Source organism: Suncus etruscus, chromosome 15 (assembly GCF_024139225.1).
Source record: "Suncus etruscus isolate mSunEtr1 chromosome 15, mSunEtr1.pri.cur, whole genome shotgun sequence".
NCBI classification, from domain to species: domain Eukaryota; kingdom Metazoa; phylum Chordata; class Mammalia; order Eulipotyphla; family Soricidae; genus Suncus; species Suncus etruscus.
Genome location: NC_064862.1, coordinates 84,331,926 through 84,350,973, shown reverse-complemented (window position 1 = coordinate 84,350,973; position 19,048 = coordinate 84,331,926). Strand labels below are relative to the sequence as shown.

Genomic DNA, 19,048 nt, shown 5'->3' with positions numbered 1-19,048 from the left:
CAATGTGTTGCTAATGATGAGCAAAAGGTAAGTGCTAATTAAATAAGATAATGTTAATAAGATAATAATAAAAGTTCCATTTTGGCAATTAAATGGGATTAATAATAAAAGCGCAATTTGATTTAAAATTCTGGTAAAATAGAACAAAATTCCAGATATCTTTACAATTAATTGAAGTGTATATTTATTGCCTATTTATTGTCTATTGGCATGTGGTGATCATATAACTACATTGTAATTGACTATGCTTTTCTGTAAATTAAAAGGGCTCAAACCTAAAATAGTTAAAACATCTTGTAAAGGAAAAGTCATGCATTAGACATAATTAATCTTCTATCTTCTCACGAAGAGTATTCATGAAAAAGAAGGAACATCTATATTTATGTGAAAAGGACTACACTAATGACTTTACATTTGGTTGTTTTCTTAATGACTAGATACAGCTGCATACTTGTTGGACTTTATATCTTGGTATTTTGTTTTGGGGTCACAGTACTGGTTCTCCATTCAGAAATCACTCCTGGATGGAAGGAGAACTTGAGGGCCAGTTAGGGTGCTGGGGGTTAAACCCTGGTTGGTTGAATGCAAGGCAAGCACCATGTATATTTTGCATGTCTCTTGTCTGTTGAACCCTCTGTTTGAGTATGGAGGAGACATCAAAGGTTTGTGTATTATCTACATTCCATTAATTTAAAACAGCGATCACTTTTTTGGCTGGCTGATTTTGTTCCATTTTAATTATATCTGTTTACTTTTACAATTATTAGTATGTGTAAAATTTTATTAATTTTTACTGTTACTTGTGACTCCTTTGTATGTGAATGTGTGTGTTTTAAACAAAATAATTAATAGTCACTTTCATAGTTTTAAGTGGAAAAATCTCAAAGCAGAAACAATAGTTAAATACATCCTTTCATAGACAAATCATCTTTCACATGTTTTCTATGCATATTTATGTCTCTGCTTTTCCTAACTTTCTTTGGACCTTTTGTAATTTCTTTTTTTTTTTTTTTTTTTTTTTAGTTTTTGGGCCACACCCGGTAACGCTCAGGGGTTACTCCTGGCTATGTGCTCAGAAGTTGCTCCTGGCTTGGGGGACCATATGGGACACCGGGGGATCGAACCGCGGTCCGTCCAAGGCTAGCGCAGGCAAGGCAGGCACCTTACCTCCAGCGCCACCGCCCGGCCCCGACCTTTTGTAATTTCTAAAAGCTGCATCCAGCAATCAAAAAGCAAAGAAAGCATTCATTATTTGTATGTACAGTTTACATGTATTGTGCATGCATGAGAAGTATGATGGTGAGTTCTTACACAGATACACACACTATCACATAAGTAACTGAGAACCTTCTCCAAACAGAGAAGCTAAGTTTCTATTTCTCCAAGATTACTCTCCATTACAGAGAAAAGAAATCAGTCATAATACAGTCTTATGAAGATCTCATTTGGTCATGAAATGCTTTCTTTTAAAACAAAATCAATACTATGGAAGCAGAGCCCGATGTGAGTAAGCCTCTTCTTCTGGCTTGTAGATTCAGCAGCCTACAGAGGCCATCTCCTTCTCATTTCCTGATACCCTCTGTCATCATGCTCCTTCCTTCTCAGCTCTTCACTGAATTCTCTGAAACAAGCTTCTCCCTTGATCATTTGTATTTTCTGCTTTCAAGAACACTTCTGCAAATAGCATCCTTTCCTTCAGAGTAGGACCACTCTTTCTGATCTCTGACTCAGTGATTGCTGATCTCATATAAACAGCAATAAACTCATCAGCATGTCTAGTTTTTCCTTTAATTCTTTTCTTTCTTTTCATCATATTATTTCATCATATTATTGAGTTCATCATAACGTAATGTGATAACTGGGGCACAGAAGGATAGAAGAAAAGAAATTTATTTTATCATTACTTGACTAGGAATCATGGACATGGGACTCTAACCCATTTGATAAGCGATTCAAAGACTAAGGTTGCTTTTATACTCTAGAACTAAATCCCAAAGTGTTCATTAAAATCATGCAAATTTAACTACAATTTTTACTTATATTTAAAACAAGATATGGTTTATACAGATCACATGGGAACAAATTATCTCTTTACATAGCTCGGGGTCAGGGCTTTCTGACCTTATCAGAAGAGATGTCTTCTAGACATCTAGACAAAGTCAGCATAAAGATGTTTCCTCAGGACCCAACAGTCTATAGATGATATTTTCTCTAACTTTTAACCACAAGGATGTTGCTGTCCTTAATTATGTGATATTATAGAGGATTATCACAAATAACTTTAGTTAATAACAATTAAAGCAAATTTGGTACTTAATAATTGAAATCTTTCTCATCAGAGAGTTTTCAGAATCCCCCAGGCATAGCACTGAAAATATTGTCTTAGCTTGTTTAGTTTTGCTCAAATGCCTGACAGGTTTCTGTAAACATGGTATGATCAATGTTATCTTTTATGAAGGTCAAAATGTGGGTGAAATTATGCACAGAAGTGCCCAAGGGAACATTAGCAGTACAAGTTGCTGTCATAATGTCATAAAATTAATTCTTGACTATAAATGTAAATAGAAGCTGGTGGCCTTTATAAATATCCTTGCTAGTAGTTGTACTGTGGCACAAAATAGTGTATAACTGTTTTAAAGTGTTCGCAATTTTACATCTAAAACAAATAGCATTTGTAATCTAACCTTAGTTCAGTTAAAGTAAAAATAGAAGTAACACCTGTTTATGTGAGAAATGATCATGATATCTGCTTAGTTCTACTAGGGCCTTCCACCACATGGATGCTGAGAACTTTACAGGAATTACAGAGTTTCTTCTTCTAGGATTCTCTGAGGATCCAGAGCTTCAGCCCTTCATATTTGGACTTTTCTTCTCCATGTACCTGGTTACTGTGCTTGGAAACCTGCTCATCATCCTGGCTGTCAGCTCAGACTCCCGCCTCCACACCCCCATGTACTTCTTCCTCTCCAACCTGTCCTTTGTGGACATCTGCTTCACCTCCACCACCATCCCCAACATGCTGGTGAACATCCAGACACACAGCAAAGTCATCTCCTATGAGGGTTGCATCACCCAGATGTACTTTTTCCTACTGTTTGTTGTGATGGACAATTGTCTCCTGGCTGTGATGGCTTATGACCGCTTTGTGGCCATTTGCCACCCCCTGCATTACACAGTCATCATGAACCCCAAAATCTGTGGACTGTTGGTTCTGATATCCTGGTTTATTAGTTTCTTGGATTCTGTGGTAGAAAGTTTAACAGTGTTGTGGCTGTCTTTCTGCACAGATGTGGAAATCCCTCACTTTTTCTGTGAACTCAATCAGGTGATCCATCTGGCCTGTTCAGACACCTTCCTCAATGATGTGGTGATGTATTTGGCAGCTTTGCTGCTGGCCGGTGGTGCCTTTGCAGGAATCCTTTTATCATACACTAAGATTGTTTCCTCCATCCGTCGAATCTCCTCAGCTCAGGGGAAGTATAAAGCCTTTTCCACCTGTGCATCCCACCTCTCTGTGGTCTGCTTATTTTATGGCACAGCCCTAGGAGTGTACATGAGCTCTGCTGTTACCCAGAACTCACACTCGACTGCAATAGCCTCGGTGATGTACACGGTAGTCACCCCCATGCTGAACCCCTTCATCTACAGCCTCAGGAACAAAGACATCAAGAGGGCTCTGAGGAGTCTCATTGGGAAGAAAGCAACAATAGGGCAAGATTCCTAGAAATGAAGTAGTGTGTGTCAATTCAACATTCTCATCTAGACAGACTGGGTGGGTTTTTTTTTATCATTGAGGAATTAGACTTGATTCATTTAGTTATTGCTGTATTTGCTCATAATTTCATTGTATCTTTTGTATACTGTGGACATACTTTATTTAGCTTTTTGTTCTCTTTGGTATGAAACTCTTTTTCTGTGCCTATGCCTAGTGCCTTTGATATATTCCCATATTTTACCTAAAATATTTGGAAATTCCCATTTACATAACTTACATGAATGAGTTTGAAGCAATTTATCTTCATGGAAAAATCTTAGGGGTTGGTGGTGGAGGATTATTGCTTGGTGATCATGGTGAGGTGACATTGTTCAAGACAGACAAGCATTTATTTACATATTTGTCAACTTATTTTATCCTAATAAACAACTTAAATAAATCTTAATTTCTAAAAATTGATTTATTTTCAGTGTATATTAACTCTAATATGTTAATTTGAAGGTGTAAAGTTTGACACAAAATTGTTCCCAAGTATAACATTGATGTCATCTTTCCTTTGATGGGTGACACTCACCCTGACTTAACTGCACTTTCTGTTGTGTAGATATCACATATCAAGATCACATATTCATATTTTCCTGTTACTATCTGGTCCAAACCTTTAGTCCCTATCAAAATGACTATCAAAGAATTGTGCAGAGTTCCATGTCTATGGAAATATACACTTGAATCCACAGATTTTCTTAAGAGATATATCTTAAATATAATCAAGCAGAATTTTAAATTACATTGTGGTATAACTAGGAAAATGTATTGTTAACCAACTTATTAAAGTATTAAAAGCCAGAGAAATAGTACAAGAGTTTTGAACCTGCTCTGTATCCCACCAACTCTGGTTCCTTTCTTGGCACCATATATGGTTCTCCAAGCACCACCAGGAATCATCCCTGAGCAGAGCCCTGAGACCAACTGGATGTGTTCCCAAAGTCCCAAATAAATAAATAAAACATGGAAGATTGGTAACCAGGTATAAGAGAAAATTTTTATTGTGGTAAAATATTAGCTGTCCTCTGTATTATATTTTGTTGAATTTTCTTCTGAAAACTGTTTCCTACAAGTACGATTCTTGCACTGGTCACAACTAAGTATCTCCCCATTTTTTTGCATTTTTTCAGGGAAGATGCACTGACTAACCATACTACACTCGAAACTAATGCCCCTGTACAGTGATGTAAATGGAATACTTCGTAATTTAGATCCAAGTTCCAAAAGTGATGGACATTTGACAAATCTTGGGGTTCAGAATCACAATGTGTCCACACATAGGCATCTCCTTCTACTCTTTCTTGGGATATGTGATTATAATTCCATGGAGTCACTTTTTATGCCCATTTTAAGTGCCCAGACTGGGCTTGATCCCCAGTATCACATGGTCCCCTGAGCACAGAACCAAGAGTAATGCCTGAGCAAAACTGGATTTGGCACCTCAAAAAATAAAAGTCTGTAGTCTGGTTCTTTTTGGATGATCTTGTGGATAAGGTCTCTATTTTTTCTTTCCAATATAGCACATGGTTGTGCCTCAACTCCTGGTTTCCCCTCCATATTTAAGATTTGATTTATATAAACATATAAAGTTACACACAGTGCAACCTTTCTTCCACCTATGTCCTCAGTTATCATCCACCCACCATCCAACCTTCTCCCTTAGCAGGCACAAAATAATTTACTTTATACTGCTTTTTACATATATCTCATAATGGAGTCACTAAAGTCATTGTCCAATAATTTACTGAACTGTTTGTTGGGTGCCATTTTAGCCTTTAGTGCTATTGTTTTTGCTTATTGAGTGTAGTGGACTTCTACACTCACTTCTCATCTAATTTTCTATGCTTCTACTGTGCTGTCAGTACTGTGAAATTTGTAGATGTCACATATGGGCCACACACTCCAGGTGCTATGGAACCGAGATGATTCAGTAGCAGGGGCTCTCAGCTCAGTGAACTGAGTATGAATAAGAGGAGCACTGACCCTCCAACAGAGAGAGGACTCAGTTTACCCCTATCCCAAGAAAGTTCCAGAGATATGGGCCTAGAGGCTGGGCCACCCATTTTAGCTCAGCTACTGCATCTCTCCAAGTGTTTTAACCACTTTCCCTAGATAAATTCAAAAGCAAAATCAATTCTGGTGGACAGCTACTGCACAGACTTCAAAATAGATGAATCCTAATAGAATTCCTGTTGATTTATATTTTTCCATCTGTTAAAACTATAAATCACAGGCTGGAGAAATAGCATGGAGGTAGCGCGTTTGCCTTGCATGCAGAAGGATGGTGGTTCAAATTGATCCAGACATCCCATATGGTCCTCTGAGCCTGCCAGGGGCGATTTCTGAGCAAAGAGCCAGGAGTAACCCCTGAGTGTTGCCAGATGTGACCCCCCTAAAAAAATTGAAAATTTGATTGCAGTACTGAATTTGGTGACTATGCTGGGTTTGTGCTATTTTAGACTAAGAGAAAGGTAGTTTGGGGGCCAGAGAGATAGCAATGAAGTGGGGCATCTGCCTTACAAGCAGAAGGACAGTAGTTCAAATCCCGGCATCCCGTTTGGTCCCCCGAGCCTGCCAGGAGCGATTTCTGAGCATAGAGCCAGGAGTGACCTCTGAGTGTTGCCTGGTGTGACCCCCCCAAAAAAATCTATAAATCACTATATTTCTTTTGACTCCATTCTACAATGGGAAAGGGAATTTATAATAGAACTGCTTCTCAGATGTTACTTTATGAAGAGATTCTACAATGTCTGAAAGATGTTCACATCAGATCTTAAGGCATAAAATTATCTGAACAGATCTCATTAATGAACACACACTTTCATTATTGAGATTGAGTGACAGCCCCAAATCTCTGGAGAACAAAGAAATTTCTCAAGACTGAGCAAAGATTACTACACATGCCAACACATGGCAGTAGCTGTTCTCCAGAGATCTTACTTAGGCGGGAGGGTCCCATCCCAAAGTTCTAACAATGCAGGGGACTGAGCCCACATTGACTTCCCACCCTTAGACATGTGGTAACTGTGATAGCTACGAACTGAAATAGGTATTCCTAAGATTTCTCTATGAGTGAGGAAAATCAGAGGCAACATTAAATTGCATACATCTGACTTCTAACATGCTCTCCTGGAAATATCCCCTGGAGTACCTACAGGAAATTTCCATTCTGCCCAGACCAATGTCCCACAGGGAAATAAATGCTGCTCTTGGAGGTTGGAGCAAGTAAATAGGACTTAATGAGCAGATATAGAACTGTAAATATTTTCCCTGCTCAGTAACTCTAGCTGGCCTACCCTGAGCTGGACAGGACAGGGCTGTTGCATTGCTCCATCCTTCTTTCTCTCTTGTCTGGGCTCCAGTTTCCACCATCAACCTCCCAAGAAGGAATTTGCATTTCTGCTGAGGGGCCTTTCTCTGAGAAATCCCACCCAGGTGAGACCACATGGCATGGAGATTCTGTATTTGAAGTAAATAGAGAACAGAAAGCAAGAACATTGACCTCAGTTCACCTTGCAGTACCATTACAGTCTAGATATCAGAAAACAGTGGTTCAATAGTGGCTTGATCCATAAATTGATGTAATCTTCAACTTGACCAAAAGGTAAGTGATATTTAATAAGCAATAAAGGAGTCAATGACTCATGAAATGATATTAAAAGAAGAAATGGATATTTAATATTCTAGTGAATAAAAATTCAAAGAATTTTGTGATAAAAAGTAAGTGTAAATATTGCCTCTGGTTTTGAAGGTTAGAATATAAGCACATCAGGGCCTGGAGAAATAGCACAGCAGTGTTTGCCTTGCAAGCAGCCAATCCAGGACCTAAGGTGGTTGGTTCGAATCCCGGTATCCCATATGATCCCACGTGCCTGCCAGGGGCTATTTCTGACAGCCAGGAGTAACCCCTGAACACTGCCGGGTGTGGCCCAAAACCAAAAAAAAAAAAAAAAGAAAAAGAAAAGAAAAGAAAAGAAAAAGAATATAAACACATCACTTGCTGATTAATATAACTTTGATTACCTGACAATGAGAAAGACTAAAACAAAAAATTGAAATTACTATATTGCACCAGCAGTCTATGACACATCCTGATTGGTTCATTTTTTTATGTAACTAATCACACCTGTGTGTTTGTTCAGTATGTACAACCTTTATATCAGTTTTCTGTTGGATCCTTAGATTGATCATTATCAGGACAAGTGGATTTATGCTGGGTTTTTTTTTCATTCCACTTATAGAAAACAAAAATTGCATTTGAGAAATTGGTCGTTTTTATTTTATTTTTTTATTTGGCTTTTGGCTTCATCTGGTAGTGCTCAGAGGAACCATATGGGATACTGGGGTCAAACCTGGGTTAGCTATATGCAATGCCATCACCTTATCCACTATACAATCACTCTGGTTTCCCTTTATTTATTTGGATATATATCTATATAGAACATATAATTACTATGTGTGTTTTGTTTAACCAAAAGAATTTATCTGAAATTCAATATTCTCTTATGAAAATCTTTCTTTTAGGAGCCAGATAGGACAACAAGTAACGAGCTTGACTTGCACACAGCTAACCTTGGTTCAATCCCCAACACCAGATATGTTCTAATATGCTCTGCCAGAAATGATCCCTGAAAGCAGAGCCAAGAGTAAGATCTGAACACCATTGGGTGTGGCCCCAAAACAAAAAAAATATGCATTTTAAATAGAAAGCAAAGTAAGTGTACACATACACACATTGATTCTGATAAATCACTCTTCCGATGTATTTTTATTTTGTTTTCAGATCTCTGATTTTTCTTAACTTCTCTTTGCTCTATGGAGATTAAATATATTTCTGAACTTTTTGTTACCTTGGGCATTCAGAAAGAAATTTTCCAAACATTTGTTAAAGATCCTCTGCACTATTCAGATGTATACCATTCACTTTTGTATTCTGTTGCATAGAGTTTCAATGTTCCAATGAACGTCTTGAAAAACATGTTATTTGATATCCTGTGGTGCTGTATACTCATCTAACATGAACTGTGTGTTGATGAACAGTACAGGATTTATGCATACATAATCACACATCCATTGATGACTGAGAACTTTTGTCATAGTAAGAAATCTGGGCTTTTATCTTCTAAGTTGACTTTCCATTACAGAGACAAGAATACGGTCAACAGAAAGCACTAAGAAGATGTAACTCGTGAAGTGCTATATGATTCCTGTATTATTATAAGAATTCACATGTTGTAACTCTCAAATGCCTGAGAAATGGTAATTAAAATGACATGATAAAGTATATCTTAGGGAAAGATTGGAATTGTAGGACAAAAAAAAGCACACAAAACTTATACCAAGGGAACTTAGAGGGATGTGGTACAATCATAATATATTTGCCTATGCTTGTCTATACTTGGTATAATCATAATATTTTTTACTTTGAGAGGATATAAAAGCACATAAAACGTGTATGTAATTTGCCTGGTGATGGCGATGTGTATTTTAAGGTGTGAAATTATACATCTAAAGCATATGTTCTTACAATCCAACATTGCCTCAATACAAATAAAGATTTAAGTGATTTATCTTTGTATAAGAAGTAACCATGGTCGTGTTTGTCCATTTCTTGTAGTTCCCTTCACCACATGGCTGCTGAGAACCTTACAGGAATGACCCAGTTTCTTCTTTTAGGATTTTCAGAAGAACCAGAACTGCAGTCCCTAATATTTTGGCTGTTCCTTTCCATGTACCTAATTACTGTGCTTGGGAACCTGCTCATCATCCTGGCTGTCAGCTCAGATTCCCACCTCCACACCCCCATGTACTTCTTCCTGTCCAATCTGTCCTTTGTGGACATTTGTTTCACCTCCACCACCGTCCCCAAGATGCTGGTGAACATCCAGACACACAGCAAAGTCATCACCTATGAGGGTTGCATCACCCAGATGTACTTTTTCCTACTCTTTGTTGTAATGGACATTTGTCTCCTGGCTGCTATGGCTTATGACCGCTATGTGGCCATCTGCTACCCCTTGCATTACACAGTCATAATGCATGCCCAATTCTGTGGACAATTGCTTCTGTTGTGCTGGGTCATTAGCATCCTGGATTCCCTGCTGGAAAGTTTAACAGTGCTGCGCCTGTCCTTCTGTAAAAATGTGAAGATTCCCCACTTTTTCTGTGAACTCAACCAAGTGATCCATCTTGCTAGTTCAGACACCTTCCTTAATGACATGGTGATGTATTTTGCAGCTGTAATACTGGCTGGTGGTGCCTTCGCTGGGATACTTTGCTCTTACTCCAAAATTGTTTCCTCCATACGTCGAATCTCCTCTGCTCAAGGGAAATATAAAGCATTTTCCACCTGTGCATCCCACCTCTCTGTAGTCTGCCTGTTTTATGGCACAGCTCTAGGAGTATACCTGAGTTCTGCTGTCACACAGAACTCACAGTCCACTGCTATCGCCTCAGCCATGTATACAGTGGTCACTCCCATGTTGAACCCTTTCATCTACAGTCTCAGGAACAAAGACATCAAGAGAGCTCTGAAGAGTCTCATTGAGAAAAAAACAATGGGATAGACCTCTTACCAATGAAGACCCAGTTATTACAGCACCCAAGTCTTGAGACTAGATCTTGTGTAATTTTCCATTCAAGTATACGATAGGATTTTCTATATATTAAATACTGGGGTTTCTAATTATTTCATTGCCTCTTTTCTTAACAATGTGTCAGACATTTATTCAACCCTCTGCTGTCTCTGGTAAGGGAATCTTTTTTTTCCATGTCTCTTCCTATTCTAATACATTTTAACTAATGGATCTAAAATACCTGGAAACTCACAATTATATCATGATCTACATGAATTACTTAGAAAGAAATCATTCTCAGAATTATTATAGATACTTGGTCGTGATGGTTATTATCATTTGGGTGACACATGGGGTGTGCTAATATTGACCCCTAAGACCTACAATCATTTATTCTTGAAAACCAAATTCCCCAATAAGTTAATTTTTTAAAAAATATTTATTTCTAAAGAAAAACATAATACATTCTGAAAGTATATCAGTTCTACTGGTTAACCAGAGGGTGGGAGAGCCACTAAAAACTAGTTCTAAGGTGTAATACTACCTTAAGCTTATTTTAAGGCTTAAGATAAGGCTGCTGGATCCAAGTGATAGAACAGCAGGTAGGAAATTTGCCTGACCAGGATTTGATTCCCAATACCAAATATATTCCCCTGAGCCTACCACAAGTAATTCCTGAGTGCAGAGTCAAGAGAAAGCCTTGATAACAGCTCGATGTGGCCAAAAAAGAGATAAAAATAAATTAAATTAAATTCAGCTATTTTGTGGTTGTTTTATATACTTGATTATCTATAACATCTAGAATAATAAGACACTCTCAACTACAGTGACAGAGGTGAGAAATGGAAGGCATACTGGCAGAGTTCTGTTCTTGCCCATCCCTCTTTTTAAGTATAACTAAATGCATATTACTAAATGTCTTTAAGCCTCATTTCTAAAATGGAGAAAGAAATGTAACATAGAATTTCTCTGATGTTAGATTTTCTAAAAGTTGAGTCCTACGAGAGCCACCTAAAAAGTGCTTAAAGCAGATCAGATGTTATGAAATTAACAATTTTATTCATTTAGTTAGAGTGACGAACTTAACTTTTGATATGGGGTATGTTAGAATTCCTCATTGATTTGGCAGGGGAACAAAATCCAAAGAATGAGACATTAAAGTTTATTCATAAAAATAAAACACAGTTCACTTTTGTGGATATGGGAGGCATTATTCTTTGGAGATCTCGGGGGTTGTGTACCACCCCTTGTGAATGCCTTGAAAATGAGGGAAGTTTGTCAACTTTGACTCACCTATTTCATTTGATGGTTAGGACAACTCTGGGCTGAAATAGATATTAGGAAGTTGGTCTCTGCAAGCCAGGGGCTTCACAAAGAAACCATCACAACCGAACTTACCTAGCAAGGCCTATTAGAAAACTTAGTACCAACAGGAAATTTCCATTCTGCCCATACCAGCATCCCATGGGACAATCATGCTCTCAGAGGCTGAATCAAGAATGAGAAAGGGGGGCTAATGAGCAAACATACAGAAAACTGTAAATGTCTCCTTTGCTCAGTCCATCAGCTTATTTATGCTGTGACTATAGGGGACATGGTTATTGCTTTTGCAGACCTGAGTCTGTCTGAGAGATCAGTGCTTCCCTCTATTCTGCTGCCTAGTAAGGACCTTAATCTCCACCATCAACTTTCCAGGGAAAATTTTATGTTACACTGCTTTGGGGCTTTTATCAAGTGGAAATCTGCACTGTCACCAATAAGATTAACTGTACAGTTTATTTTTATAGAAATTGCAGTGGTAATGATAGAAATTTAAAAAGCAGAACTGTGGATCTGATAATAAAACAAGAAGAAGGCATTCATGCTAGATGGTATCTGTGTTTATGTAGAAATCTAGGCAGAATAATCATGCAATTTATTCTTATGGGAACTACTTTTTATTCAAAAGCAAAGATAGAAAGTTCCCTATAGAAGATCTTTTTGGAAGCAACATTTACTGTTTTATTCAGAATCTAGAATTGTGAGCAAATGCATGTTTCATTTAGGATGGTTGGGATTCCTTATGGATCTAGATGATGGTGAGAATTCAGGATATTTTTTTTTAATTTTTAAAAGAATTCAGAATAGTGGTCAGTTTTTGTTTTGTTATATTGTCAGTTGGATAGATGGAGAGGAAACTGCAATGTTGGAGGCCTTTTCACTTTATCACTTGGTTAAATGGATTTAAACAATTAAAAATTGATCAATGGAGAATTTATAATCTATGCATTGCATACATCAACAGAATGCATGTTATAACCCCTCTTTTAATGAAAGGCAGAAAGAAGAGTGAAGAGAACAGTGAAATGATGTAGGAACAAAGAATGTAGATGTGCATCTCGAGGTGCCATAGCTTGTATGAAATCTTGAAAGTTTTCTTCCTCTGCTTTCTAAAGGTAATTACCCCTCACAAATGTCCTGGGAGGTCTTAATTCAAAATATCTAAGGGGTCAGAATGAATAGTACAGTGAATAAGGTTTGCCTTGCACACAGTTAACGAGGGTTTGATCCTAGCATTTCAGTGTCCACCAAGCTCTGTCAAGAAGGATTCCTGGGGAGTAAACCCTGACCATTACTAGGTGTGGCAAAAATTTTTGATTGCTTTAATCAAGAAGAATGAATGTCTGGCTACCATGTTGTGAATACTAGTTAGTTATTTTAATGCTAGATGTAAAAAGATTGTGAATCTAATAATAAAACAAGAGGAAGAACTAAATCTTAGGAATAGAGTTGTGAAGTTGCAAGAGGTGATCATGGGGACTCCAAGTCCATCATTAACTAATGAATAGTTGAGTTGAAAGTATTTTATTAGGGCTGTAGCAATAATAGGTTGCATGCTACTGACCTAATTTAATTTCTGGCATCCAATATGCTTTCCCAAGCACTACAAGGAGTAATTGCTGAGTGCAGAGTCAAGAATAATCACTGTTCAACACTGAATTTTACCCAAAAACAAACATGTGTAAAATATTTCAATATTTTTACAATTAGTATACAAAGTATATGAGACTTGCCTTTTGCTTGTCAGATATAAACATTTGCATAATCCTTGTCCATAATAACTCAGTAAATATGAGCTCAAGTGTAAACTGTTAGCCACAAAATCTCACATGTTTTATTGCTTTTAAATTTTTATTAAAGCATAAAGATTTAAAAAAAACTATTCATAGTTGATTTAAGATATACAATAGTTCTAGCACAAATACCAGTGTCAAATTCTATCCACCAATATTCTCAACTTCTCTTCCATATACACACACCATTCTGTCATCTTGACAGGCACCTCATTTCAATTGTTAAAGTTTTAGTCTCATAATTGCAGTATTGTTGATTCTGTGGTTTGAATATTTATGTCTATCACTTCTTAACACTGATATATCCATTTCCATCTGTCTTTATTCCCTGTTTCTTGTCTTCTTTTCCTATGCTGTGGGGCCAAGGGTGATCTAGGAATCCCCTTCCATTTAAACCATTGCATTTCTTCATCCGATTATTCTAAATAATGTATATACATGGAAGCCTCACATACTTTAAGCAAGTAGAAAATATAAACATAAAATTATATATAGAATAAAATTTAGAAAAGTTATTGGGTCCATTACAAAATATGTTATGAGTATCTTTGTAAAGAAAAAGAAATAAATACATGTTCAAATATTCATCCCTCTATGATGAGAAAAGGCTATTTAGATTATATTTTTCATAATACATTGCTTGAGTAGCTTTAAAAATGTAGTGGGAGGGCCCAACCACACCGACCACGTGAACGGCCCTAGCTCCTCCCCACCAGGTTTTTCCTGTCTGCCTCAGGTGTTCTTGGATACAAAGGATGGACAACCTAAGATGGCATCTCAGAGCTAAGCCACACGAGATACCATACCCAGTTGCATTACAAAATTGTCTGGACGAAACTTTTTAACACACCCTTTATCTCTAGGGCATACCTTCTTTTAGGACCTGAAGCATGTGACCAGCCAGACCACCGAAGCAGCAATGGTGACCTGCAGACTTATACTAAGGGGCCCACTCATCGTACATATTCAAGCAAAATGATATGCCCCCTCTCTTTTCAACTCTCTTCTCACTCCTCCCTCTTCCTTTTTTTATTTTCTATTTAATCTTATTTTCCCCTTTCTTCCTTTCTGCCCCTTCCAAATACACTCCCCTATACCCCTTTCAGGAATCTGACTACCCCTTCACCCCTCAATCCCATCCAGATTTTCCAATTTATTAAAACTCTTCACCCTCAGTTCTTAATCTATTAGGCATCAATACTGACCTCCTACCCCAACGAACCAGTACCCAGCACCCGAGCGAAGGGACATCCACTCAAACCCACACCTCGTCCTGGCAGGAAAAGACAACCAACACCCCTACTGACTCATGCTCTGTGACTCTCCCTACCAACTTATCCTAACGTGGACTGTTGCTGGATACCAGACTTAGCCCTAAAAGGACTCCCATTGCAAGAACTTTACACAAGATCCCCCCTCAAATATTTTACCAATCTCAGGAAGGGCAGGGTGTGTGATGAAAAGGTGCCTGGGAACCCACACCCCACAAGAAAATCTCAAAAGGCAATGGGGAAACATATACTTCCATCATAAGTATAAGACCTGTATAACACTAGCTCTTTATTTTTTATTTCATTTTACTTACAATCATTTTTCACTATACATATGTGAGCAAATATATATTTTTATTTCTATTTTTATGTTTTTTGGGGTGTGTGACTTGTTTCTCTGTTCTTTTCACCCCCAAATGCATGGCAATATAATGAAGCACCATTTCTTCCTGCAAAGGCACACTAAAAAAGGGGAAATCCCACGTATATAAACAAGCTCCTATCTACTAGAGATAAGACCTCATACTTATTTACAATACAGGGGAATCTCCCACCTTGAAAATATGTCATGTGGATTCATCTTAGACGCCAGAAGATTATACACCAACCATCCAGACTTCAATCCTGAACCCCAGACATAGAATCGACACAGTTCATCACAACAGCTACAGGAATCAAAGCCCACCTGGGACATCCTGAATACTACTCGATCTCCAACATGTGCCAGTTCTAATATGAGATTCTGACAATGAGGAAATTGGAAACAAATGGACATAAGAACAGGTTATCCTACCTTACCAACTAATGATAAAACAAAATTGGAAGACTTACCACACTATGGGCTGTGCAAAAGCCAAGAACGTGATCTACAGATGACTGGCTGATAGAACCATGACCAGGCAATATGTATTCTGGGATCAACAAGAAAGCCCTAATCTAGGGTCTGGTCTACGTCCTGCATAACAAACATGAGCTCCAATGCCAGAGTCCTGACTGAGGCAATTGCAACTGAATGGGTCTTCTGGAATCATAACGAAAGACGGTATCCCAGACTCCATCCGAGCTTCAGCGCAAGAGCCAAGACCACTAACCACAGAAGACAGATTAAAATGACATCGAGGAAACAGAACTTCTAAAATCACAAAGAAAGTCATCATCATAAGTTCCACTTCTTGACCTGTGCACAGACTGAGACCCCTAGAGTTAGAGGTCTGTCTTTATCATTCAGATTGGAGCAGAAGTCTTCCATATGGCACAAAAACACCAAGGGGAGAGTAAATGAACGTGAAAGGAGTCTATAGATAATCCCATGACAATATATTCCAAGGGTAGGGAAACCCTGTATCTCTTAGGCCAAGGGGATTCCCGTTTTGGATGACCCCAATATTTACTGTGCCTATGCGGGGGGGCCCGGGGGAGAGACAAAAAACACTAAATAATCCTTTTTTTTTTTAATTTTTAAATGGTCTCACTCATCTATGGGTTTTAAGAAAAATGAAAGACATTCTTGCAATAATAATTTTCAGACACAAAAGAGAAAAGAGCTGGAAGTTCCAGCTCACCTCAGGAAGCTCACCACAAAGAGTCATGAGTTTAGTTAGAGAAATAACTACATTTTGAACTGTCCTAATAATGAGAATGTATGAGGGAAATTGAGAGCCTGTTTAGAGTACAGGCGGGGGTCGGGTGGGGAGGAGGGAGACTTGGGACATTGGTGATGGGAATGTTGCACTGGTAATGGGTGGTGTTCTTTACATGACTGAAACCCAAACACAATCATGTATGTAATCAAAGTGTTTAAATAAAAATAAATAAATAAATAAATTTTTATTATTTTTTATCTAGTTTTGATCGAATTCTTTGTTTTGAGGTAAATATTGAAGTAGTTGTCCATTTTTAAATTATATATTTATTTTTTTCTTTCTTCTTTTCTCTTCTTCCTCCTTGCGCCTTGTCATATTTCCTATCTCAAGACCATGGCAACTATGTGGTGCATATTTTTATGGCTGCAGTGCTCACTGAATATCTTATTTGATTCCTCTTTTTGAACTGCTGTGGTGTTTCACCTTCTTCTTTTCCCCATTGTCCCTCAAACCAAGGATGAGAGCCTCTAGAATGACTCTGCTCATAGTCGGCATAGACGATTTTTACCCCATTATATTACCTTTCTCTTTCTCAAACAAATCCACATAACTTGATCTTTCTAGTCCTGCCTCCCAACTAGAGGGGGCAATAATGGAGGCACCAAGACCAAACAGTTATAAGGCCACTAAGTAATTAACTAGACACAGAGGGGACCACGCATTCTAGCAGCCCCTGGGGGGAAGAGTGGAGGATATGGGAGGCAGGATGGGAGCGGTTGTGGGAAGACAATTCGGTGGTGGGAATTCCCCTGATTCAATGTAAATATGTACCTGAATATTACTGTGAACGATATGTAAGCCACTACAATTAAAATAAAAATTATGTTAAAAAATGTAGTGGGAGAGTACATGCCTTGCATGTATGAGCCCATAGCACTAAAGAAAATAATAATGTTTACACATTATCATGTCTCTTGCTATACTTTATATTCTGATCATCCTGGTTAGGTCTTCATTTATGCTTAGGAAGCAAGATTGACTGGGATGCTACCTCATTGTTCACATATCAAATATTTATTCAAAAGACTTTGCAACAAATGCCTTAATTGGATCACAATTACTTACACCATTCCAATGCCAATCAAATGCAATAATAAAATAAAAATAAACAAATACAAGTAAAATATATAAATATGAAAAAATAATATGATATGGAATCAACCTAAGTGTCCAACCATAGATGAATGACCTATGAGGTTCAAATACTATATTGCAAGGAATAATATTTAGCTGCAAGGAATGATGAAACCAAATAACTTGTTGCAATATGGTTGAAACTGGAAGATATCATGTTTAGTGAAGTAAGCCAGAAAAAGAAAGGCAAAGAAAAGCAACTATACCACTTATATGTGGTATATAGAACAACTGGATGAGTAAATATAATGTAGTAAAGGGATATTCCTATATCACCTTTAACCCCAGAACTTAGGGAGAAGAACAGAGAAGATGAGAAAGGCAAGTAATGGTGGAACAGAAGTCTAGGCTTCAGTTATATTGGTGATGTGGAAGTGGTATATCTATAAATCCAAAACACAGACCTGTCAAGGTGGAAACACTGGTGATAGGAGTTGACATTGGTGGTGTGATTAGTTTTGAAAGATTATATGCCTATAATTTAACTAGCAATAACTTTGTAACTTAGGGCTCTTTAAAAAATGTATAAAAACTTAAAATAGTAATTACTTGTGAAAAACACATGAATGACTATCAAGAAATTTTCAGAGCTCAATGACAATATTTAGAGTCTATGAGATGCCTATAGGAAAATTAGCATCAAACGTTAATTTTTTTCTAATAAAGACAAATTAACAAATTAAATAGAAAAATGTTTACATATTTCTAAAGGCTCAAAAATACCCAGAAATAATCCTAGAATAGAGAAAAAGCTATAAAGTATCATTGATAGAAATCATATTTTGTATAAAATGTGGTAGGGTGAGTAAATCTAAATAGCAAAAGAAGGTGCTAAAGAGATAGTTCCGTGGTTAAAGATGCATAATCTGTAAATGGTGGGACCTGAGTTTGAACTTCTGCACTATAAGGGCCCTGAATTCCACCTTGTCTAGACATAGAAGACCCTGAGCACTGCCAAATGTGGACAGAAGATCCTGGATTACTTCCACCATGGCCCTGGTAGTTCCTAACACCAAAGAAACTGAGCAGTTCCAGTCCCAAGCATTGAAATACATGCTGCGTTGGCCGAATGTCACTAGAAGTGGCTTTTTTATTGTGATCAATGTGAATTACAGTTATATTTAAGGTACAAAGTGACAGTGAATTAGGGACATTCCCACCATCAATGTTAACCTTCCTCCACCCCTGTTCCCAGCATGCATTTCATACCTCCCCCCTTTGCTCCCTAGACTGCTAGTGTAGCCGATCCCTTTTGTATATATCTTGATGTAGATTGTGTATCCTGAATCTGTTGTTGATAACTTTGGGTTTGTTCCTGGCACCATCCATTTTCCCCCTCCACTTATGAGGCAAAATATAATGATTCAAGCCCTGTGGTTCTATTGGGGAAAAAGTTAAAATAGAAAGGATGCTGGGGGAGGTCTGTCTAGGAGCTATCAATATAAGTTTAAAAGAAGAAAAGGAACGACGCCAGCATGATAGTGCAGCAGTAGGGCATTTGCCTTGCACACAGCTGACCCAGGACAGACCTGGGTTCGATTCCCACAATCCC

General features: G+C 37.8%; 2 protein-coding genes across 2 annotated transcripts; both read left to right on the top strand.

The window, feature by feature from the left end:
• Positions 1-2,875: 2,875 nt before the first annotated feature.
• On the top strand, positions 2,876-3,724 carry LOC126030057 (olfactory receptor 7A10-like). Its single transcript, XM_049788259.1, has 2 exons — positions 2,876-3,227; positions 3,513-3,724. The coding sequence occupies exons 1-2, from the start codon at positions 2,876-2,878 to the stop codon at positions 3,722-3,724; spliced, it is 564 nt and encodes a 187-aa protein (XP_049644216.1).
• A 5,666-nt stretch (positions 3,725-9,390) lies between these two features.
• LOC126030056 (olfactory receptor 7A10-like) lies at positions 9,391-10,326 on the top strand. Its single transcript, XM_049788258.1, has one exon. It carries the CDS (start codon positions 9,391-9,393, stop codon positions 10,324-10,326), a length of 936 nt encoding a protein of 311 aa, XP_049644215.1.
• Positions 10,327-19,048: the final 8,722 nt, after the last annotated feature.